This window comes from Enhydra lutris, unplaced genomic scaffold (assembly GCF_002288905.1).
Source record: "Enhydra lutris kenyoni isolate GAN:26980312 unplaced genomic scaffold, ASM228890v2 scaffoldscaffold25, whole genome shotgun sequence".
NCBI lineage: Eukaryota > Metazoa > Chordata > Mammalia > Carnivora > Mustelidae > Enhydra > Enhydra lutris.
The window spans coordinates 21,573,491-21,598,492 of NW_019154109.1; the positions used below are offsets into that span (position 1 = coordinate 21,573,491).

General features: G+C 39.9%; 1 protein-coding gene across 4 annotated transcripts; it reads right to left on the reverse strand.

The window, feature by feature from the left end:
* LOC111151142 (3'(2'), 5'-bisphosphate nucleotidase 1) lies at window positions 1–24,289 on the reverse strand. Of its 4 annotated transcripts, none has more exons than XM_022508931.1 (10): window positions 24,227–24,289; window positions 18,616–18,743; window positions 13,933–14,037; window positions 12,259–12,366; window positions 11,065–11,113; window positions 9,453–9,544; window positions 8,287–8,331; window positions 4,569–4,766; window positions 1,671–1,776; window positions 1–627 (listed from the first exon to the last, which is right to left on the reverse strand). In XM_022508931.1, the coding sequence occupies exons 2-10, from the start codon at window positions 18,733–18,735 to the stop codon at window positions 479–481; spliced, it is 972 nt and encodes a 323-aa protein (XP_022364639.1). In that variant the 5' UTR covers window positions 18,736–18,743; window positions 24,227–24,289; the 3' UTR covers window positions 1–478. The 4 variants fall into 4 exon arrangements, with proteins under 4 accessions (XP_022364639.1, XP_022364640.1, XP_022364641.1 ...); XM_022508932.1 differs by lacking the exon at window positions 24,227–24,289 and adding an exon at window positions 24,129–24,152; XM_022508933.1 differs by lacking the exon at window positions 24,227–24,289 and adding an exon at window positions 21,096–21,140.
* Between the last annotated feature and the right edge of the window lie 713 nt (window positions 24,290–25,002).

The following is a 25,002-nucleotide window of genomic DNA, read 5'->3' on the forward strand; positions in this document are numbered from 1 at the left end:
TAGAATTAAATAATTTATTACAAAGAAGTTTTTCCATAAATCTGTTTCATCAACATACATGACATTTCAGTATATTCTTAACTGGAGTAAGGAAAACTTAAAATTATTGTGAAAAACAAGAATGAGATTCAGGTAACAACTTGTGATTCTGTGCCCTAAAGAAACTGTTCACAATAACAGGGATGTTGATTAAACAATCGACCAGAATAGCGAGTTGAAACTAACCCTTCCTTTCACAAGGAGGAAAAGAACCGTAACACACTTACTTTATAAATCCTTCTGATCTCACAATTGGCCTGGGTCAATAATTAATCAAGAAATTCTTTCCTTTTTTACTGCTAAGTAACTAAATATAAATCACTGATCAACAATGAATTAAGTGAAAGGGGAACTCTAGTAATTTCATCCAATTCGTTTTAAAGTATATTATTCTGAGAATCAAGTGTCCTTCTCCTAGTTAAGTAAATGAGGTTTTCCTTTAAGGAACAAGTACGTTTTTCACAGACTCTGGAACCCGACTTGCATAGTAGTCGTAATTGCGCAGCGTGGCGAGGACGCCTGCGGAGTTCATGTGTTTCACCTCCTTGTTATACTGAAGGGCATTTCCATGGATATCGGTTAACTTGCCTACAGAAGAAACATCAATACAACATCAGTGGCTGGCCGGATCGTTACATTTCTAGTTATTTTTAAGTGCCTCTTACTTCCCTATGGGATAGTATCAATTTATTCTGGATAAGATAGGAAAAATAATGAGTGACTATAAAGGCTTAAGTTTTAATTCACTTAAATTTAAAACTATAGAACAATTTTGACTAACTGAAAGACAAAAAATTATTTTTCTCCCTGGTTAAAATTAATTTCATTTAGCATTTTTAACTCCTATTTCTCGGTATCAGTTAATTTCTCTTTTCCTGAGATGATTACTTTTTCTGCTGGTTCTACCCTATTGCTACTATTCCCATTTTCAAAAGTGTTTTCTTCATTCTACCACCAAGTATTAACAATTTATTAAGGTTTAAATGAAGTATGCTCATTAAATTTAATTGTGTCACATTATAGTTTCATTTAGCATCCTAATGAGATGGAATTGTGATGAATTTAACTCCCTTGTCATGTAATATGCTGATGAGATATGAAATTGGATAATATATTAGGAGAAAGGATAGAACAAAAATCAAATGTTTCGCTTAAGAGTAGAAGTCAAGTTATGTCTAATGGAAATAGAAAATCCTCTTACTATGCATATATTTGTAATATATTGTCAGATTTAAAAAAAATTCTAACTCTGTGATCTTAAGCACTAGTACTGAAACATTTACCAGTATTGGCTTAAATGAAACTAAGTGAGGTGAAGACAATGGTGATGACCATTTTACTTTTCAAGAAAAGAGAAACCCTAGAAGCATTAAATCCACAAATCAATAAGGGTTTAATTAAGTCATCTATATGTAGATTGAAGTCCAAAAGATAAACAATAACTAAAGAAAATGAATTTGCTGAAAAATTGACATCCTCACTTCTGAAATGCAGGGGTTGGGCTGGCTAATCTCTAGGATTCCTCTGAGCTTTTCTGGCCTCAGAATGTAGGTAAATATACTGAAAGATTCTGTCGTAGCGTAATAAAAAAGCTGTAACACCTGTAATTCCCCAAAATAAAAGGGACTGACCTCCCACAGCATGTAAAATGACTTCTGGAGCACAAGTATCCCACTTCTTACATCCAGGACTCGCAAATACATACGCAGAGGCTTTGCCTTCAATCAGCTGAATGATCTGTAGGGTTGGAGATAATAATTATCCCCTGGCCATGAAATGATTAAAGAATAAGAGAAAATGCTTGTTTCTACCAAGTGTATTTCATCCATGCCTCTGTCAGACTCAACTTAGGTGAAAGCTATTAGCAGGTTGAAAGGAACATGAGTATTATGGAGAAATATACAGAATACAATAAAATATAGAATCATACAGTGACCTGGGGTGGGGAGGAAGTGGTTAAATAAGCTACAAGGAAGAGATCAGAACAGTCTTCATAGTCCTACTTAGATAAATAAAGTTTGCTTTTTATTGTGTTGGTTTTTTTCCTGCTGTAGAAACAATGTACTGTATATTATAGAAAAATTGAAGATTTTTAATCCTGTAGATTAAAGGCTAGAGGAACATCAACATTTTACAAGATAAAATGCAGTAAGTCCTAATACAAATGCAATGCTGACAAAGAAACTAACAAGTAGTTTCTTAAGTCTTTGGAGTCCTACTACATATTACCGTTTCTTCTACCAAATTATGAATTTTTAAATTGTCATCTTAATAACTCCTATAATTCTCGGGACGCCTGGGTGGCTCAGTTGTTTAAGCAGCTGCCTTCGGCTCAGGTCATGATCCCAGCGTCCTGGGATCGAGTCTCACATCGGGCTCCTTGTTCCGTGGGGAGCCTGCTTCTCCCTCTGCCTGCCACTCTGTCTGCCTGTGCTCGCTCGCTCGCTCTCTCTTTCTGACAAATAAATAAATAAAATCTTTAAAAAAAAAAAAAAAATAACTCCTATAATTCTCTAACAAAACTGAGGGTATTTGATAGAATCGACATGACTCTAAAGAGTAACCTGCTATCAGGCTTTCATGAATCATTTACTTATTTTTGGGTTATACCATAAAATAATCAGTACTGTAAAATTCAGGCCTCAAATATTCAGAGGAAGAGAGCAGACTGAGAGGAGGAGGAAAATCTCAATGAATGCAATGTAACCAATTACTCTTCTTAGGACTCTTCAAGAACACCATCAAACGATTAAACCTTGCTGTAGACCTCTATGTAAAACGCTTTTCTTTCATTCAACAAATATGTGTCAAGTCTTATTATGTGCCAGGAACTATTTTGGGTCTGTTTTCTTAAGGGAAGAAGGGCTGTAGCCTTCATTAGACTCTTAAAGAAGTCCTTGACATGAAAAAGTTAAACTGCCCAACAAGTTAGTAACATGCCCAAAAAAGTTAATAATTGCCCCAACTTTTATAGGAGAAAAGGTGGGGGATGTACAGGGTGGGGACTTTGTTCCTAAAGAGAATGGTGCCCCTTGGGAATAAAACACATAATGGGATTTTTGCAGTTATAAAAGTAAGGGCAAAGAGGGGCACCTGGGTGGCTCAGTGGGTTAAAGCCTCTGCCTTCGGCTCAGGTCATGATCCCAGGGTCCTGGGATCAAGCCCCACATCGGGCTCTCTGCTCAGCGGGGAGCCTGCTTCCCTCTCTCTCTCTGCCTGCCTCTCTGCCTACTTGTGATCTCTGTCTGTCAAATAAATAAATTAATTAATTAATTTAAAAAAAAAAGTAAGGGCAAAGAGAAATTACACCTGCCACTATATTTAGTGAATACATTTTTACTTGGAAATGTTTTAGAATTTTTTTCCCCAAAATACTATTATTTTTAAACTCCCATTTTCATCCTCTCACCAGTAAATGCTTTTGGAAAATCTAAAAATAGTTGATTATTGCTTCCAAAGGGTAGGTAAAGAAAAATGAATTCCACTCAGTTCAGTAAGTATTTACGATTTGCCTTCCCCGTGCCAGGGACACAAGTGTAAGAAGACTTACATCGGGAACTGAAGCCAGTCTGGTATCCCCAGGGTCTGAGTTGGGGGATGGCATGAGATAAGCCTGGGGTGTGTTCAAGGGCCAAAACATAAGGGAATTAACATTCCATTCTCACAGGCTTGGGTTTTAAACTGTTGTGCAGGGAGTTATCCAAGAATTTGGGGCAAGGAAGTGATATACAGTAAGTTTTGCATTTTTAACTGCTTTATGGTACTGTGAGGCCTAAGACTGAATAGACAGACCAGTTGGAAACTACTGGAAAGTCTGGGTGAGAGATGATGATAAGTTTTAACTAGGGTGGAGGCAGCTGAGATGGACAAAGGAGACGTTAGGGAGGAATTAAGAAGATACAGATGGGATATGAGGAAGGAAGGAGTCTAGGGTGACTTTCAGGGGCCTGGCTGGAGCAATTAGGCAAATGGTGGTACTATTAAGCAGACAGGAAATAGGAGGAATGCGTGTAGGGGCAGGAAGGAAAAAGGAAGAGATCCAATTGAGCATGCTGAATTTGAGATATCTGAAGTATGTCATCATGGTGCTATCCAGGGGGCAATCAGATGAGAAGAGATCAGGGCTAGGGACGCAGACCTAACTGGGTTCTGTTTCACAACTTTCTCGGCAGAATGGAAGCCTACGTGAAAGAATGGGGGAAGCGTCCAGGAACGGGGGGCAGGCCCATCCTTTGGGTCCACAGAAGAAAGGTCTAGGAAGTAACCCAAGAGGGTCCTCAAGAATACGAGGGCTGGCAAGAGGCTCAAGATGTCCTCCTAATGACTTGCATTAGCACAGAACTCTCTTAGATAAAAAGACTCGAACGATAACATTTAAAAAAAATTCAAATGTTGCTGAAATGTGCTTTTAAGGGTCAATTACAACCTCTAACTCCTTCTCCCAGCTCTTATTTCACGTTTCGGGAAATGCTCGGGATTTCTTTCCATAATTCAATTGCATTTCAGCGGAATGGCAGACGTGTTCGTACCTTATTTCCTGCTCCTCCCACGCGCAGCACATCATCAGGGTTCATGGCGGTGACACAGTCAGTCACCAACTTGTTGTTATGAGAGCGGGTCGTTGTAATGATGTGTTTCCCGGCAGGAGCCTCTTTCAGCTGGAACCCAAAGGCACCTAAACCTAAAACTCCCCAGATTGTCCTCCCCAACGTAGCATTGGGTCCTGCCTATGCAAGTGGGTGAAATAACAGCAATGTTTGTAATCATCTGGAGAAAAACGTCAGCCATACAGAGACTATCGCTTTACGTTTGCATCCTGATTTTTATAAAAATAAAAATATGACAACGTAATCTAATAAAGAACCAGAACATCATCATCCACCCTGAGATTTTCCCGAGATAATCAACGGAGCCTTCTCTTGTTGTTTTGGCTAAAAACTGGGTTTGAGAGCTACTGGAGGGAACTTACAGTTACTCCTTCAAGTCCTCAGGAAAGGAAACATCATATACTGATTCCCATGTCTCTCTGAGTCAGCCAGTGATCTCATTATTGTATTTGAAAATAGCTGTTTGCAAAAGGTACTCAAGTCCCCAGGAAATGAAACACGATGTATTGATTACTACTTTTCATTATCCAGGGAACAAGGATCTTGTTACTGTGGGAATAGGTAATGGCAGTTATGTATTTTGCTGCGATAGAGACAGGGCAACTGAACAGGCTGATACTGAGGGGCAGCCACAGACAATGGGGTCAGGGTTAAAAATTGTGCTGACAATTGTGCTGGTAAAAAGGGCAATGACAATGCAATCTCAGCATCTGTATTTCCTTTGCAGAGCTCAAAGAATTTTCAAACACATGGTTATAACTATACACTTCATGCAGAAAAACGTAACCCGATGCATAAAATGATTAACACAGAGTCATCGTAACACCATTATGTTAATACAGTAAACATATATTGTAGACATACAGATATTTTACTGAATACTAAGTAATACTATTTAGTATAGCAGGTGCTATTCTAAATGCCTTACATGTATTATCTTATTTAATCCCCCAAAACTCCATGAAGTAGGGATTATCATCCTTGTTCTTTAGATGAGAAAAATGAGATTTGGAATCCCTGAAGTAACCCGCCCAAGGACTCCAGTAAGATCATAACCAAACTCAGGCTCATCTGTATTCCAAGCCAGTAGTCTTCATCACTAAACTATACTGCCCCATTTTCCTTATTAAAATCCTTCCAAACAGGGGCGCCTGGGTGGATCAGTGGGTTAAGCAACTGCCTACGGCTCAGATTATGATCCTAGAGTCCTGGATCGAGTCCTACATTAAGCTCCCTGCTCAGTGGGAGGTCTGCTTCTCCCACAGCCCCTCCCTGCTGGTCATGCACATGTGCTCTCATTCTCTCTCTCTCTCTCTCTCTCTGTCTCTCTCGCAAAAATAAATAAATAAATAAAATCTTTAAAAAAATAAAATGCTTTCAAACACATCTTAGTCGCCCACTAACAGTACCCTGGCTGCCGTTACAGTGAAATACACCTATGTTGCAGGTTGGATTTCCTGGGAAGCAGATTCTGGGACAGACAGCGTCTTTATCATGGAGTACCCCTGGGATTAACCCCTGTGGATGGGAGGGAAGGAAGCACTAGTGGGCAGAGGGAGACCCAGAGCTGTCATGCAGATCCAACAACAGTCTCAGCCGGCCCTGGGGGGAGCTCTGAAGCTAGAATGGCCCTTCAGGGTTATAAAAATCGGAAGGAGAGGGGCGCCTGGGTGGCTCAGTGGGTTAAAGCCTCTGCCTTCGGCTCAGGTCATGATCCCAGGGTCCTGGGATCGAGCCCCGCATCGGGCTCTCTGCTCAGCAGGGAGCCTGCTTCCCCCTCTCTCTCTGCCTCTCTCTCTGCCTGCCTCTCTGCCTACTTGTGATCGCTGTCTGTCAAATAAACAAATGAATCTTTAAAAAAAAATAAAATCAGAAGGAGATACCAGGCACTTATACTCAGGCAATAACCAGTCACTGGAAATGGACCGCCTTGAGAAAGGGCACCTCACGGGGCCATGCAGCTCTTTACAAGTGAGGTGATCCCTGAAGAGGCAGCCAGCAGGAGGCTGTCTGCTCACAGCTCGCCCTGCAAATGGGGCAACAAAGGAACCAAAGAACAAGCACTGGGAGCTCAGGATATGTTCACGTGCTTCCTGTGCTCGCCATCGAGTCTACACTACAGGAGTCTTAGAACCTGAGAAGTACAGATGGGCTCTGGTGCCCACTGGGCTTTCGCTTAATTGCTGAGATACAAGTCATGCTTTCAAGGAGCCTTTTTATTAATTCAGCTCTCCAGTTATTCTGAAAAAGAAAGGAAAGCATATTGGAGAGTGGACATGGGTATTCTGTTCCCTAAGATGTCATATTCCCTCTGTAAGTGAGTATGGCGGCAAAGAGGATGTGCCCAGGGGATCTGGCACCCTGGGGAGGTAAATGCGACCCCAAGAGGCTGCCAGCCAGCCTTCCGCTGTGCTCCTCGTCTCTGTCTCTCTCCTTCAGAGCCCCACCACAACTTTCTGGCGGGTGGTAAAGGCTAACATTGTCATCTTACTTCATAATGGTTAATTATGATTCACAGTGGTTAAGAAGCTACCTCCAGGGGTGCCTGGGTGGCTCAGTGGGTTAAAGCCTCTGCCTTCAGCTCAGGTCATGATCTCAGGGTCCTGGGATTGAGCCCCGCATCGGGCTCTCTGCTCAGCAGGGAGCCTGCTTCCCCCCCTCTTTCTGCCTGCTTCTCTGACTACTTGTGATCTCTGTCTGTCAAATAAATAAATAAAATCTTAAAAAAAAAAAAAAGAAGCTATCTCCAACATAAAGACAGATTAGGTCTCTTTGCACTAAGCTGTTTCTTTCAAGTGCCTACCAGCTTCAGCATCTGTTAGAATACTAAAGTTTGCATTGTTAGAAGTCTTTATCTCAAGAAAGCACTATAGAGTATTTGCTAAGGGTCTGGACCTGGGTTTGTTTCCTTCTTTCTTCTTCCTTTTTTTTTTTAAAGATTTTATTTATTCATTTATTTAGAGAGAGAGGAAGCGAGCAAGTGCAGGGGAGAGTGGCAGAGGGAGAGAGAGAGAGAGAGAGAATCCCAAATGGACTCCACACTGACTGTGGAGTCTGACTTGGGGCTCGATCTCATGACCCTGAGATCATGACCTGAACTGATAACAAGAGTCAGACACTTAACCCATAGAGCCACCCAGGCACCCCTGGGCCTGGGTTTCAATCTACAGATCTGTCAATGACAACTGGGAGGTCTGGGGGCAAGTTCCTTGACTCAGTTTCCTCTTCTTTAAAACAGGAACAAAGTTTCCTTAAAGGACTGTGGTGTGTATTAAATGAGATAATGCATGTGAATCCCTTCAGTCTGGCAGCACACAGTAAACTCATAATGAATTTTAGCTATTGTTATTATATTGATGGTTACTAAAAATGGAATGTCCAGCCCTGAATACCATCAACAGAACTAAGCAACTTTTCCACTTTCGCAACAAATTTTAAGGCATAAGCAGGAGTGGATGGTGGACGAGAGGAACAAGAGAGTGCAGAGGAACTGTGGTAAAGGGAAAGGCAGCAACAGGAGAAGCAGAATAGGAGGAAGTGAACTGAGACAGGGGATGGACAATGGCCACCTGGGGTACCACAAGTCACCTGCCTCTTTTCTACCTACTAGTGGGGTCAAAACCCTAGCTATTTTTCTCACCTTTGCTTCATTCTTGTGTTCCCTTAACTTCTGCTTTTCATTGTTCTGTGGAAAACGAATACAATGTTTCTAATCTCAGAAAGAAGTGATAGAAAGTATTGATAACCTCTAAGCACTGTGATCTTCTTCTGATGAAACGTGCCATGCATTACAACATTATCTATGAACTATATGCCCCTCTTTTAAGTAATAGCGTTAACTTACTTGAAAGTCTACACAAAAACCACAAGCTTGTGTCTTTCTATAACGCTGTATAAACGTTAAAGTCATATTAAAAGAATTCATGGACACTTAAGCAATTCAATATGGGAGACTTTCCCAATAATCCACTATTTTTGCTAAATAAATTTAAGCAGCACAGGATTATAAATAAAAAAGTTATAATCATACACATGAGAAACAAATTTATCTTAGAAGCAGAGATTAATCCTGCTCTAAACTCAAATTAGAAATTCAGTAGTAATAGTCCCTACTCTGGTTACTTTGCTTCTCCGAAGTTCAATCAAGATCACACTAATGTGAATACCTCAAATATTTTACTGCAACAATTTCCTTTAACATTTAATGCAATTTCATGGTATATTTCTGCTTTGGAATTACATTAGTCTCTGGCTTGTAAGAAAGACAGTTTCTTTGGAGTAGAAAGAGCAGATTAGAGAGATAAAGTAAGACAAATGAGCGCAAGAGCGTATCTAGTTCTGTTACTAATGCTGACTGTAATTTAGGTGCTATGCAGTATTACCTGGCAAACAACATGGCTAGCATCTTTCCTTGGTTGAAATGGTTCATTTCTTCAATTGCTTCAAGAACCACCTGCAAATCAGGTGTCTCAATGACCAAGCTAATCAAGAACCATGTCAGTAATTCCCAAACTTCTACATTTGAATCAAGAGGCATCCATAAAATACATACATATATGAATACATACGGTGTGTCTGCCTACACACAGATACATACATATACATTCCGGAGAGAAATACCTACGCCCTGAGAGGCTCTGATTCAACAGGTCTGGGGTATGATCTGGGAAGCTGTATTTTGTAGACCTTCCCAGTAATTGTACGGGAAACAAAGCTAGAAACCACTGGTTTAGATATCATCAGGAAATCACAGAACACTCTACTTATGTATCTAATAAAGTATTTCTGTATCATTTATAGTAATACCTGGTAGTTGTAATATGGCTGGTTAATAACTCCTGCTATGGCTTTTCCTTCATAAGCAATTCCAATAAGGACGGTCACGTTGTCGAGAAGACCTGTGAAGAAGAAATGAGTATCAAGCTCAATTATATAATTTTCTGACTTATCATCAGCGCATCAATTGCTCCAAGTTATTTTTAGAATAAAGGTAAGAAATCTGTGATGATTCAGCCACGATCAATCCTACTTCTGACAAAATGCACAAATTATAAGAGATAGCTGGCCAGAGACAGAAGCAGGCTTCGACTTCTTTGGCCACTTAACTGAGTCGGTAGACACGGTCTCATTAGTACAGTTTGTATATCAACTGAATAAACCAGCCATGACTCTGCAGCCATTACTGTTAGATTCCTGTCCCCTCTGCCACCACCCATGCCAGTCCTGCCTGTTGGTTCACTCTCTACTCCAGGATTACTGTCTAGACCTGCATTTCAAGTCTCCAGGGTAAGGGTTCTCCAAGTAGAGTCCGCAGATTATCAAGAAGCATAAGAACTAATTGGCATAATTTTTTTTTAAGTAGACTCCACAGCCATAATGGGGCTCAAACTCACAACCCTGAGATCAAGAGTTGCATGCTCTACTGACTGAGCCAGCCAGGGGCCCCTTCATTGGCATAATTTTTAATACTGATTTTCTGGGTCCTTCCCAGAGCCTGTGAATCAATCTCCAGAGGTGGGTGTCAGCATCTAAGCAATCTACCTGGGTGTTCTCACACACATTAAGCTGTCTAGAGCTTCCCTTAGAGTGACATTTCACTGTGCACACATACACATACATACACGTGCACATATACTGTGTGACTGACTCAGACGTATAGGTATGTCTCACCCAAGGACACAGAGAGTTTTTTCTAATGATTATGAGAAATCTTTTTTTTTTTAAGTCATGAAGCTGAGAACCAATATAAGAAAACTTATATAGATCTTGGTTTCAAAAATAAAACTCTAAGCTTATATCTGCTCTGCTCCTAAAACCTAAAACTCTGGCTCTGAGCCTGGTCTTTTTACTTTAACGCTGCCAATTTTATTTTAATGTGCTGCTTTCTAATTTTTCTCATCTCAGACAATTTCAGAAAGGAGAAATATTGTACCGCGTTCCCAAACTCATCTCTAAAGGTGAAGCTATGAGTGGGAAAACAGCTCATAGTTGGGGGGGGCATGAGGGGGCAGGGGGTGTGGTTGGAGGGGAGGTATTTGGTGGCAGGGGAAGGGGTGGCTGGGGAGGGAGGGGCGGGAGGTGACTGCAGAGCACAGCTGTTTGTTTTCTGCCCCAACAGAGCACAGTCCTTCTGGTAACCCTAGCTTTCTGTTAGTTATTCCCACCTGGGGGACATTAGAATCATGGCACTGGTAGAGATCACGGGGTGGTATTTGAAGGGACTGAATTTTCTCTTTCCCTGTCTTGACAATCGCTGATATACAATAATAACAAGGATGAGCAGAAATGCAGCTTTAGGGCATAAACATAAAATATGATACTGGGTTGTTACGCAGCAGATGAAATATTAATTGTTTTTAACTAAATATCATTTACTAGACCCACTGCTATCAAAAACAAATATTGAAGAGATACCAACCTTCAGTATATTCCTTGGTACCATCCAGAGGATCAACCCAGACCACAAGCTGAAAAAAGGGAAATATCTAAATTAAGCATACAACATTTAAAAAATAGGTTTAAGTAGATTAAAAATACCTCTTTCTTCATTTTTAAAGTTATATTTTGAATTGCTTAAGCTAATGTCATCAGTTTTACAATAGTAAAACACCTTATTGTTTCATAATCATGGAAAAAGTCCATTTAAATTAGAGAAAAGTCCCATCTAAGAATATTGAATAGGACATGCTTCACTCATCCATTTACTGTCACCTGAACACTCAACAAAATGCTATGAACACACTGAGGTCTGGGGGGCGGTACAGGGAAAGCTTTAAAGTGGCACCAAAAATGTTTTAAACAGTGTGTGGCTGCTACTCACTCTAACATATAAAGGCTGATTAAAAAAAAAAAAAATTAAGACAGTCTAATTTTAACTTAAGGACACCACATATGTCCAGCAAAGAAAAATGAACAGTTTATAAACTGAGAGTAGAAGTTTAATCCCTTCTCCTTAGAAGGAGGAGGGAGAAGAAGAAGAAATCCCTTCTCCTTAGAACTTCAGGATGATTCAGGCTATGTAGGCATGACCCACCAGAATTACAATGCTTGGCATGAATCTGTGAATGAAGCCCCCTTCTCCCAGAAGACACCACGTCTCACTGTCCTTGTGCCCTCCCTCCCTCAAAGCAAAGCACCTTACTCACAGTAGGTATTCAATGAATGTGCGTTAAATAAATCAAAACTCAACAACTAAAGAATTAGCATAATTATCTGAAGCCAGAGATTTAGTTTAAGCGGCTCTATAAAGGAAGCAAGGTGAGTTTTATGGCCTTCCAAACATAAAACAGCGACCTACTTCACCTCCTTCCAGCCTCAATTACCAACAAAAGTTTTTACTACCAAATCTACTAACAAATTAGATGTTCTCCCTAGAAGTATTTTTAGAAACAGTTTTAGAGAAGAAACTGATGGGGTGAGGAACCAAGCCCTAAACCAACAGGTCACACATTCCCTATGGTCGCCTAACACTTCTTTGCTCTCCCTTAAAGATTTCAAGTTCCTGGGGGCCCCTATTTTATGCCTGCCAGCTTTTCAACCTTACAGGCAAAATTTATTTACTAGAGCACAAACAGAGGGTCAACAAAGACTTAAGAAATCATATGGATCATACATCTTCTTCTTTAATAGCACTGTACTGGGATGGGCACGGCTGCTGCAGTATCTCCTCCCACTGACCATCTTCAATGAGCTCTTGGTCCACTTCTTCAAAAGGCAGATCCTAAAGCAGATAATGAGGATGGTTACTGAAGCTGTTTGGTATTCCCAGAGCACCCATTGTCTTAGTGACAGAAGAAATGCAGCATCAGAGTTCACCAGACCTTCCTGTTTCCCATTTATGTCTAGAGCTTAACTGAGTCAAAAAATAAAGCACACTGAATAAAACTGCAAAAATGACCACATATGGCTGATCAAAGTTGAGTACGAAAAAATCCCATCTTCATTATCCTGAACAGTTAAAAAAAAATCTAAGTGCTAAAAGCTTATTTAAGTAAGTGCCTCTACAATGTCCACTGACAGATGAATGAAGATGTAGTCTATACACACAACGGAATCCTACTCAGCCATCAAAAATAATGAAATCTCACCATTTGCAACGACGTGGACAGAACTAGAGGGTATTATACTAAGCAAAATAAGTCAATCAGAGAAAAACAACTATCATATGCTCTCACTCATATGTGGAATTTAAGAAACAAAACAGGATCGTAGGGGAATGGAGGGAAAAATAAAGTAAGACAAAATCAGAGAGGGAGACAAACCATAAGAGACTCTGAATTGTAGGAAACCAACTGAGGGTTGCTGGAGGGGTATGGGGTAAATGGATGTTGGCACGTGATGAAATGAACACTGATTATTAATAAGACGGATGAAGTCACTGAACTCCACCTCTGAAATTAATAATGTATTACATGTTAATTGAATGTAAATAAAAAAACTAATCAAAAACAAAAAAAAATTAAAAGAGTTCTGACTTCACTCTAGTTTCCATGGGAACACTTAAATGGCTTCAAATGCCTAACCTGCCCTCAACAGGATTCAGTAGTTAATAATTCATCATGAATTAATCATTATAAACCTATTTGTAAGCATAAGATTCCTGCCCTTTATCATCCTAAGCCCTTATAAACACATTCTTAAAAATCAAAATAAATAGGGGCGCCTGGGTAGCTCAGCCGTTAAGTGTCTGCCTTCAGCTCAGGTCATGATCCAATGACGCCCTGTGTCAGGCTCCCTGCCTGGCAGGAGGCTGGCTTCTCCCTCTCCCACTCCGCGTGCTTGTGTTCCCTCTCTCACTGTGTCTCTCTCTGTCAAATAAATAAAATCTTAAAAAAAAAACCAAACTAAATAAATAAGTAAGTAAGTGGTTCTGACATGAGATACTTCTCTCTCCGTTACATAAAATGTGAATTCCTTCACTTTCAGTGTTACAGTCACTGGACAAGTATGCGATTAAAAAAAAAAAAAAAACCAGAAACAACAAAATCCCTTTTATTCCAAAGGTCTAGAACTCTGTCCATCTCTTAGTTTGCATGCTAAATATTACAACAGGAACCCTATCTTCTGCAGTCAAGAATTGAGACATCTGCCTAGAAATGGACTAAAATATTTTATAATCGGATGTTTCCTTCAAGTCCAAGGGAACAGGCTAATTATTTTGGTGTTAAAACACCAGATGTAATGCTTGAAATAATGACAGTGGTACAGAAGTCATTAAAAAGTGGCAATTATAAATCCATATGATAAACAGTCATTAAAAAAAGAGATCATTCCTTACAAGTCTTACCTCTTCCCCTATTATTGTTAGTTTGGGGAATTTCCGTGCCAGCGAAGAGCAAATGCTCATTTGTGCCAATCGGTCAGCTTTGGTCTGCAGGTCTGTTGCACAGGTCTGCAACAAAGAATGTAAATTTTAGCAGAACTAATCTGAAATAAGTTGTCCTCTGATTCCTAGTGCATGAGTGTTTATGTCATTTAAGTTGCACTTGTTTTTAGATTCATGGAACTTAACACCCAATGAGTCAATTAGTTTCCTGGCTTGGTTTTTCTCATGGGATTTATAGTGGTTAAAGTTTGGAAAGGAGCTTTTAGATTATAAGAACACTTTCTCCCCCAGTTGATAAATTCCCTACATTAGATCTCTAGATCAGGGGCACCTGGGTGGCTCAGTGGGTTAAGCCTCTGCCTTTGGCTCAGGTCATGGTTCCAGGGTTCTGGGATCAAGCCCCACATCGGGCTCTCTGCTCAGTGGGGACCCTGGTTCCCCCCTCTCTCTCTGCCTGCCTCTCTGACTACTTGTGATCTCTGTCTGTCAAATAAATAAAATCTTCAAAAAAAAAAAAAAAAGACCTCTAGATCAATCTTCTGCTTAAAAAGATGAAGAGACAGGAGATTCATAACTTTTCATGGCAGTCAAAGCTAAAAACTATCTTTAGCTGTTTGAAAGATATTCCCAACTTGAATCTTTCTATAACTTCTACTCACTAATCTTCTAATCTACTAAGCATCTACTTTCCTAATAATTCAACAGGTCCTCATGATGATAGAAAGAATTCCTGTTTCCAAAATATAAAAACTATGAAAATGAACAGCATTACCTTTGATATATTTAGCTCACACACAGCATTCTTACTCAATCCCTACCGTCAGATAGTCATTCTAGTAGAAGACTGTGGAAAATCTTACAAATGACAACCACAACGTCTTCTATAGTCTGCTTTCACAGAATTATGACATGTTGCAATTTATACATACATATATGCCTGATTGGGTGGAGTTACAAAATTATTACTGTAAATAGTAAATATTTTACAATACTTTTTAATGAAACAAGGAATGATCATGAAAATCAAAGACTTGTATGCCATGCTTAAGTCTTCTGGTTACCTACATGCAAAATACTAGTCTGCTGGAATACAGGGCCACAAAGACAGAGATCTTTGTTTTATTTCCTAAAGAATTGTGTCTGGCACACCAGAGGTATTCTAGAAATATCTGTGGAAACTTCTTAAAAGAATTGTTAAATTTGAAGATGACTTCTGCATCAATCAAGTCTGGACACTACTCTCTAGAGGAAAGCAAACACATTGCCAGCCATTAAGTATATGAGGAAAGCTATCCCAATTCTTTTCTTGTCCAGGATAATATTTCCTGCTCTTTCTACTGACATAATGCCAGACCTCATCGTTCTGAATCTTTTGTGTGACAAATTTAATTCTGCTCTGTCTCTTTTAAAATGAGGTATCAACAAAGTGCCTGACCAGTAGAGAGGACAGGGCGATTGTTACCTTTTTTACCATCTATTATCTAGAAGTGCCTGACCATACAGAGGACAGGGTGACTGTTACCTTTTTTGCTCACCTATTACCTAAAAGTGTCTGACTATACAGAGGACAGGGCGACTGTTACCTTTTTTTCTTACCTATTACCTAGAAGTGCCTGACCATACAGAGGACAGGGCGACTATTACTTTTTTTTTTTAATCTATTACCTAGAAGTATGTGACCAATACAGAAGGAGATTATTACCAGTACAAAGGACAGGGAGAGTAGTACTAGTCATATCTGACAGGTACAGATGATAGGGAGGTTATTACCAATACAGAGGACCAGGAGATTATTACTGTTTTTCCATTACTCCTTAGCTATAGGCTACAATGTGGCACATCTAATATAATCACAGCATAAAATCAATTTAAAAATAAGTGATACTAAGGAAACTATCTGAAATGATTGACGGTATTGGTAGTGGTGGTATGATGGATAATTTTTGTTCACTTTTTGCTACTTTTCTGCATTTCCTATTTTTTGTAATAGAAAAAAAAAAACTTTTAAAAAGGCTGTAAAATTAATAGCCTTCTGAAGTCACTGAATTACATTATTGGCTTATCACTGAGCATATATGCTGTCAACCAAAAACCTCTTTTTTAAACAAATGTAAATCAGATTTACTTTTTATCACTTGAACATGAATATTTTGGGAACTTATTAATTATTCCTGATATACTATCCTGTTGGACTTGGCCCTCTTTTCTCAGTGTTTGTAACTTTTTGAATACTTATTCTGTGATCAAATATGCTAACTACCCTTCCCAGGTTCATTTTATTGATAAATTTGTTAAGTATGCTCTCTATATCCTCCTGTTCCACAACATTTTTGAGAAGATACATTCAATGATTCTTAAAAACTGTATTTAAGTTAATGGTTAAAGAGAAAAGGACAGAGTTCGAAGCAGAGTCCTCTGATCTGTCAACAATGATCTTTTCTTGGTTGATGTGAATCATGAATTAAAACGAAATGTTTGGGTAAAATTGATCACCCACTTATGAATATACCTAACAGTGGTTCAAGATGCGGGGATGGGACATGTCATGTCCATATTTATCAATGGCTTGAATCTTTTTTGACAATGGAGAATGAAATATTTTTTTTGAAATCAAGACATCTTATATCCACTTCCTATACTATTAAACCCATAAAGCTATCAAAATTAGAAGTGAGATTTCTCTAACTATTTTTTGTGATTTTCATTCTTTTTTTTTTTAAGTTATTTTATTTATGTAATCTCTACACCCAATGTGGGGCTTGAACTTATGACCCTTAGATCAAGGGTCAAGTGATCTTCTGAGTCAGCCAGGCACACGTCTTGATTTTTATTCTTAATTTTTTTTTTCTAGTTGGGGGTGTTGGGGAGAGGGGGAGAAAGAGGGAGAGAATCATAAGCAGGCTCCACATCCAGCACAGAGCCTGATGCGGGACTTGATCTCATGACCCTGAGATCATGACCTAAGCTGAAATCAAGAGTCAGACACTTAGGGTGCTTGGGTGGCTCAGCTGGTTAAGTGACTGCCTTCAGCTCAGGTCATGATCCCAGGGTCCTGGGATTGAGCCCCAGGTTGGGCTCCTTGCTCAGCAGGGAGCCTGCTTCTCCCTCTCTCTCTGCCTGCTACTCCACCTGCTTGTGTTCTCTCTCTCTCTCTCTGTCAAATAAATAAATAAATAAATAAAAAGAGTCAGACACTTAACTGACTGAACCACCCAGGCACCCCATTCTTAATTTTTAAAAGCACTTGTGTTGAATGTCCTATAATTAGCTCATCTGAGTTTATTACTAAGTTGTTTTTTACTCATATTTTTGGTCCTCATTTTTTTTCTGCTAACAGCCTGAGATAGATGTCTGATTTATCATAAAGGAGTGACTTAACTACAACTCTATTTATAAATCATTTTAATGTTAATGGTTAATCCTACCCTGTAATTTTCTCATTTGGGCAAAATTACAATACCATCTTCTTTTTTTTTTTTTTTTAAAGATTTTATTTATTTATTTGACAGACAGAGATTACAAGTAGGCAGAGAGGCAGGCAGAGAGAGAGAGGTGGAGGCAGGCTCCCTGCGGAGCAGAGAGCCCTATGCGGGGCTCGATCCCAGGACCCTGGGATTGTGACCTGAGCTGAAGGCAGAGGCTTAACCCACTGAGCCACCCAGGTGCCCCTACAATACCATCTTCTTTAAAAGTTATGATAAAAAGTGAATATATGGAAACTTACATTTAAAAATTATAATGTGAAATGATAACTAAATCTTGTAGAAGAAATTACATTTTAAGCTAGAGGGGCACCTGGGTCAACAGATGGTTAAATGTCTGCCTTCAGCTCAGGTCACAGTCTCCAGGTCCTGGGATAGAGCCCCACGTCAGGCCCCCAGCTCAGCAGGGAGTCTGCTTCTTACTCTCCCTCTGCCTCTACCCCTGCTTGTGCTCTCTCTGTGTCTCTCTCTAATAAATAAATAAAATGTCTAAATTTTTTTTAAGAAAATAAACAAGAACACATGCATGGTAGGATTTTCTTTCAAGAACCGTCACTAGGGGTGCCTGGCTGGCTCAGTTCATAGGGCCTGCGACCCCTGATCTCACCACTGTGAGATCAAGCCCAAGGCTGGGTATAGAGCTTACCTAAAAAACAAAAACAAAAAGAATCAACTCTCTTGATAAACTATCTTTCTGATAATTTACCTAAGTGTTTTTTTTTTAATTTATCTGTTTTTAATTATCACACTGGGGGAAAATAAAACCACAACCTTGTCTCGTGTTTCTTTTCTATGAAGAAAAAAATGTAAAGCTCTGACCATAAGGAATACTTATTTTTATGCCAGATTTTACCAACATGGCAAGTTCACTAAGGACTAAGTGTCCTGTAAGAGATTTCTTTAGGATATGAAGCTTGGTTACAGTGCTCTGGGGCTAGACATCAGTCAGAAGGCTTAACCATACAAATAAAAGTTTGGGATGCAGGAAGTCTGGAGTCATTTTCAAAGCAGAAATAGAGCTCATATGAACTAAGGATCTAGTGATCTCCATAGAGGAGACATTATTTCAACTATTGAAGTCTGTCCAGATTATTACATCCTTTACTAAAATGTGAAGGAACAAAAACAAAGTTGTTATGAAATGAGACAAGACTTTCAGTACCTTCTCCACGATACCCAGGTCTCCTTCAGCAATAACACGTCTGACTATGGTTCCTGCTTTTTGAGCGATTGAATAAGCTGAGGCTACAAGCCGCATCAACACGGTGTGACTGGAAGCCATGATCAGTCCTAAGGGGAAATTAAGAGAAATACCATTACTTTCAAAGCCAACTACTGGTTTCAGTCACTTGAATTCAATTCAACACATATTTACTGAGTACCTCACTGTACAGATCCTTTAATAAATACTTACTGAGAGACTTGGAAAAACTTCTATGTCAGCATTAGCTCTCTCAATAAATTTTATAGTATTCTTTCTTTCTGCAGATGGGACATTTTGAAGCATGGGGAAAACTGTCCCAGGCCCATGAGCATGTGACAAAGTTTTATGTCTGAGGGGTATGTGTGTATGTGTAAAGGCTGTGGAAAGTGCGTCAGGGGCTAAAAATACAAAATACAACATCTGCCATAAATGAGCTAATCTTTTGGTGGATTAGGAGTAAAATAATGTAACCTAAAATCTGTAACATAAAACTGGTAAGAGCCAAGAGAGGTACGAAGAGCATAAGGGATGTGGGTGTATGTACGGGGTAATGTAAAAAAAAAAGGAGGGGTTGCATGGGATTACAGTTAGTTTTTAAAAACCAATGAATATTCCATTAGACATTAAATAAAATTTAATCTACTGGCTATTTACTACCGTCCTCAGTTTCCAAATAAAGAGAACGTGCAACATACCTAATTGGGGTGAAGACTAATCATCTGGAAAAGTAATGAGTGTCAGAATAGCCCCTGGCCTATGGAAAATATGGGAAAAACAGCCTTCAGGACAAAGTGTATACTCCTCTTTGAAAATACAAATTCAAACCCTGCAATTTTAGTGACTGCTCTGAGGCTGGAATGTACCACCCAGACCCTCTTCAGGCTGAAGGACACTTCCCCAGCTGCTGAGAGTGCCACCAACAGATGGCTTTTAGCTGCCATCTTTCTTTGGGAATTTATGTGCTAAGTCACTGCACCTGCAACAGAGGGGATGGGTTTGAAGGCCAGTCCACACTCCAACCGCGCTGCCACCCCAACTCTACTGGGTCATCCTGGCTTCTGAATGCCCAGCTCCGTTGGCTGACTGAGGCCTTTGCTGAGACTGCATTGTGGCCCAACTCCCCACTCCCCAAGGCATCACTATCTTCTTCACACTTCCCATAAGTGATCCCAAGAACACTCTCTAACAAACCTCTCGGACTTTTTCTCAGAGTGCTCACAGGGAGCCAAATGATGACAAAAACTCTCAGCCCTCTAACTGAATCAGGTCAATATTATTTCAGTACAACAAAGGAACACAATACAGAACAGAAGAGACACTATGAGCCTCAATTCAGCAAGTCATTATTCTACTGCCAATTTCTGACTACACATTTGACCTGATGTGCCTTTTAAGCTCTTTACATCTTTTTTCTCTCATTAACATTCTAGTCACAACGATTATGAACATCAAGACAATAAACAAGGGACGGGTTTAAAACCCTTCAGAAGAACAGAATTGAATTTGATGTAAGGTAATGAATCCCTCTGTGGCCAGGAGCTGTCTAGAATTAATATGAAAATAAAGTGAATTCCTATGTATTTAAATTCTCTTTATCTTATTACATCATAATCAGGCTAGATTCATTTTATTGGCAGGCTGGGTGGAAAAACAGCTTATGAAAATTACTAACACTCAAATAGAAAATGGGAGAAATAATTCGGCAAACACTTTGTTGACCTCACCTCCACTTCCTTATTATCCATGACCAGCCACATATCTGATTTATTCTGCACTGGAAATGGGAGTCTTCAGGCAACTAATCACGTGCTACCCAAATGTCTTAACTACTGAGCATATTATAATATGTGCTGGCATGTTCATACAGTCCCCATGTTATATAAAATGCCATTGGTGAAAGGCAGATCATTTTCCCTCACTGTATGGTAGTGTTGTACCTTTTCACAGATATTACTTACATTTGAGCGAAGTAAGCAGTCATTCCAGCCTTGTCAGGCTTCATATATGACTAAACTACTTCCTTTTATGTTTGCCACATCCACAGTGTTTTCTTATAAAGAAAACTGTTTAGGCTTGTTTTACTACATTCCTCATAAAGTACATACTATATGAACTGCCATTCAAAGCTAACACCAGTCGCATAAGAATGTAATAGGTTTGATGTAAAGCAGAACAGTGATTTTTACAGAGATCCCGCAAATCACTTTTAGTTGGCAAATAAAATAATTCTACCAATTTCTCTGAAATATTTCTTCAGTCCAAACATAATTAGTAATGAAATATTATTATCCCCTGGTCTAATATTTTTCTTACCTATTTTTTAAACAAAAGAATACACTTTTGGACCTTAATAAAGAAAATGAATCTAATCATATTATCAAAACACATCTGGAAAAGAGGTTCCTGGTGCCCCCTCCCAGAACCCAAATGAGAATCACCTTGTTGATACTGATGGAGAACACACAACGCGGCGCTGCTGCTGGAAAGCTACGGGCAAGTTGTGAACTTCCTTAGAGCGGATCAGGTTATATACACGGTACTTCCTTCTCCACCAGTTTTACGCCTTCTGCGTCCTAAAGCCCCACCCTTTGTGAACACACCCTTTGTGAACACAGCTTTCCAATGGCTTACTCAAAAACAGGGTAAGATAGCTAAAGGCACAGGCACTGGAGTCAACCTCCAGTGTTCAAATCCTGGCTCTGGCATTTGTTAGCTGTGCGGTCTTGGGAAAGCCACTTAAATTCTCTGTGCCTCAATCTCTAAAATGGAGCTAATAATAGTATCTATAGGATAGAATTTAATTATTAAATGAGTAATGCAGGTAAAGCACTTGTAACGGTCCCTGGTACAAGGCAGCACTAAATCATACTGGCTAACCATTATTGTGATAATTGTCCTCATTACTGGCTATCCTGTGGAGACATCACAGTAGTGTTCAGAGCAAAAAAATTCCTATATCGGGGTGCCTGGGTGGCTCAGCGGGTTAAAGCCTCTGCCTTCAGCTCAGGTCATGATCTCAGGGTCCTGGGATCGAGTCCCGCATCAGGTTCTCTGCTCCGCGGGGAGTCTGCTTCCTCCTCTCTCTGCCTGCCTCTCTGCCTACTAGTGATCTCTGTCTGTCAAATAAATAAATAAAATATTTTTAAAAAAATTCCTATATCTTCTGCAACATCATTTTGACCCTGGGGATGTAATCTGATAACCAATACAACCCACAATCATGTTGCAGATTCTTTTTCATAACATTCAGGGCTTGAGGCTTGAAATACATATGTAAAAAGGTTGTATGCTACTTAAGGGTATCAACCTAACACCTCATCCTTTAAAAAATCTTTACAGTAGCCAACAGGGCTAGTTCTGAAGGATTAAAAACAGGAATCAAATGATCCATTTCCTTTGATAGCCTGGGAAAGGTATCTTGAATTGAATATAAAGGTGGTAAATAAACACATGAGGATTAGGATCTAAAATTGAATGATAGGGGCGCCTGGGGGGCTCAGCCAGTTAGCTATCTGTCTTGGGCTCAGTTCATGATCCCAGGATCCTGGGACTGAGCCCCACATTGGGCTCCCCGCTCAGCAGGGAGCCTGCCTCTCCCTCTTCCTCTCCCCTAACCCTGCTCATTCTCTGTCTCTCTTTCTCTGACTCTCTCTCAAATGAATAAGTAAAATCTTTGAGAAATGAATGACTGAGGGGCACCTGGGTGGCTCATTGGGTTGAGCCTCTGCCTTAGGCTCAGGTTGTAGTCTTGGGGTCCCAGGACAGAGCTAGGCATGCGGCTCTCTGCTCAGCAGGGAGCCTGCTTCCCCCTCTCTCTCTGCCTGCCTCTCTGCCTACTAGTGATCTCTCTCTCTCTGTCAAATAAATAAATAAAATATTTTTTTAAAAAAATGAATGACTGAGGTCCCAATCAAAATGCAAAGATTAGGGGCGCCTGGGTGGCTCAGTGGGTTGGAGCCTCTGCCTTTGGCTTGGGTCATGATCCCGGGGTCCTGGGATAAAGCCCCAAGTCGGGCTCTCTGCTCGGTGGGGAGCCTGCTTCCTCCTCTCTCTCTGCCTGCCTCTCTGCCTACTTGTGATCTCTCTCTGTCAAATAAATAAATAAAATCTTTTAAAAAATGCAAAGATAATATCTTTTGAAACCTGATCAAGTGATGATAAGGTTCAAGGTCATCTGGAAAAATAAAAATAAGAGCATAACAGAGCAAATTCTGGAAAAAGAACAGTGAGCCAAGATACTCTCCTTACCAGTTACCAAAATATGATACAAAACAGTAAGAATTAAACAGTTTAGTCCCGGGCAGAATGAAATCCCAGAAGTAGATCCAAACACACTGAAGGTGGTATTTCAAATCACAAGGCAAACTGTGCAAAAATGGTGGGAACACTTACTTATCTTTTAAAAAAAAATGTTGGAACTTTCTGTTGTATTCTTTGTATCAACATACATTCCAGATCAATGCATGATTTTAGAAGTAAAGAATAAAACCCTAAAAGCATGAGAATAAAACTGTGTTAAATATTTTGCAAATTTGGTAAAGGACTTTTAAACATGAGAAAAACTAAGAATCTATAAAAGAATATATTGACAAATTTGACTGAATAAAAATTAAGATATCTATGTAATCAAATTACCACAAGCAAAGCAGATGACTGACAAAATGAGAAAAAAAATTTGTATCATGTACTAGACATCTAGTTAATTTTGATTATGGAAAAGGCTTTTACATAATATGTTAAAGACTAATAATCTAGTAGAAAAATGAGCAAAGGACACAAATAGGCTATTCCTATTAAAAGAAAGACAATGGCCCTTAATTACATGAAATGCTCAACTTCATTAGTTATGAAAGAAATGCAAATTAAAACAGCAAAAGATGATTGTTCATGTGTAAGAATGGCATAGATGAAAACGCCCAGTGTTGGCTAGCCTGTGAGGGAACATCCTTCTGAGCACTGTGAGCAAGGATGCACAGTGGTTAAAACCTCTTAGGATGATTTTGAAAAGTTAACTGAAAGTAAAAGCTACATATCTTTTGAACTAGCAATTATATTTTCAGGGATACCTGAATAAATCAAGCAAGCCTACAAGTATGTAGGATAGATAGTACAAAGAAGGTGTGCTATCTGAATGAAATTTAATTTCAGACGAAAGGCAGTCTCTAATTTGAGTGCACTAACGAGCCCACTGTCTAGGTCTGCCTCGTTAATTCTACAGCAAACAGCCATGAAAAGACCCTGGAGCACGAAAATAAACGCACCGATCAATAATTAAATCGCTGGCACTCAAGAATCTAGGTCCGAAATTGGAATATCTGGAGAGGCAACCTGACTCGTGCAAACTTTTTTCTTTTTAAAACATAAATCCCTGTAATCTCCTTGTATCTGTGCAAAGGGGTGGAGTTAGGGGACCAATAAATGAGTCAGATCAGACCAAGGCCCTTGTCCTGACTCGCAAGGGAGAAACTTACAGTGACAAGCCTGGAACAAAGCTAGACGAAAAACACTTGAAGGGTAACAACAGCAACAACACAAAGCTACCAAGCAACAGGTCCCTCTAGTCCAGTACCTGGCCGCCTTCCTGTCAATAGGTCGTACGTTGGGGGATGTAGGACAAACCTATAGCAGCTACTGAGCATGCGGGAAATTCGGCGCAGGCGCAGAACAGCTACTCCCACGGCCGCCGGGAACTCCCGACCCGCCAGAAAACTCCATTTCTCCGTGTTTTCCCCTGAACTCTCCGGGCCGTGTGTCGCCTGTGGTCGTAGCGAGAGGTGTGCCCGCTTTTAAGATTCATTCTGGTTTCTGGCGTCTTCCGGTCCACTTTGTACACTCTTAAAATGTTCAGGGGTTTAGTAATACCGCACTGCGGTGATCGGCGACGGCCTACGCCCAAACTGCAGGTGTCTGTGGACTCGCTTCAGGTCCACGGTCCACCTCTGCCTCCGCTCCCAATAGCAAAACAGCTTTAGGCAGAATGGTCGCTAGTGCTTCCTTTTTCCTTTTTCTTTGTTTGTTTGTTTGTTTTACCACTTACGAGATTCTTAAAAGGGCCTGTGACCTTTTTGTATGCTTACCAGTAAGTCCAGGGAGACCCTATTTTCCTGACCAGATAATGATTTGTTACGTTCATTATCTGGGGGTTGGTTGGTTGGTGTTTGTTTTTTTGCTTTTTGCAGGACAGAAGAAAATCTACTTATGATTGTTATTGCACTAACAAAAGTAAACACAAACAGGCAAAAGCAAAAATTGCCTCTTTATTCACTTAGACTTTCACCATATACTTAAGGAGCACACTTTTTGTGCCTCCCTGTGTTTATGTTTGTGTGTGGAGGTAGGCGATGA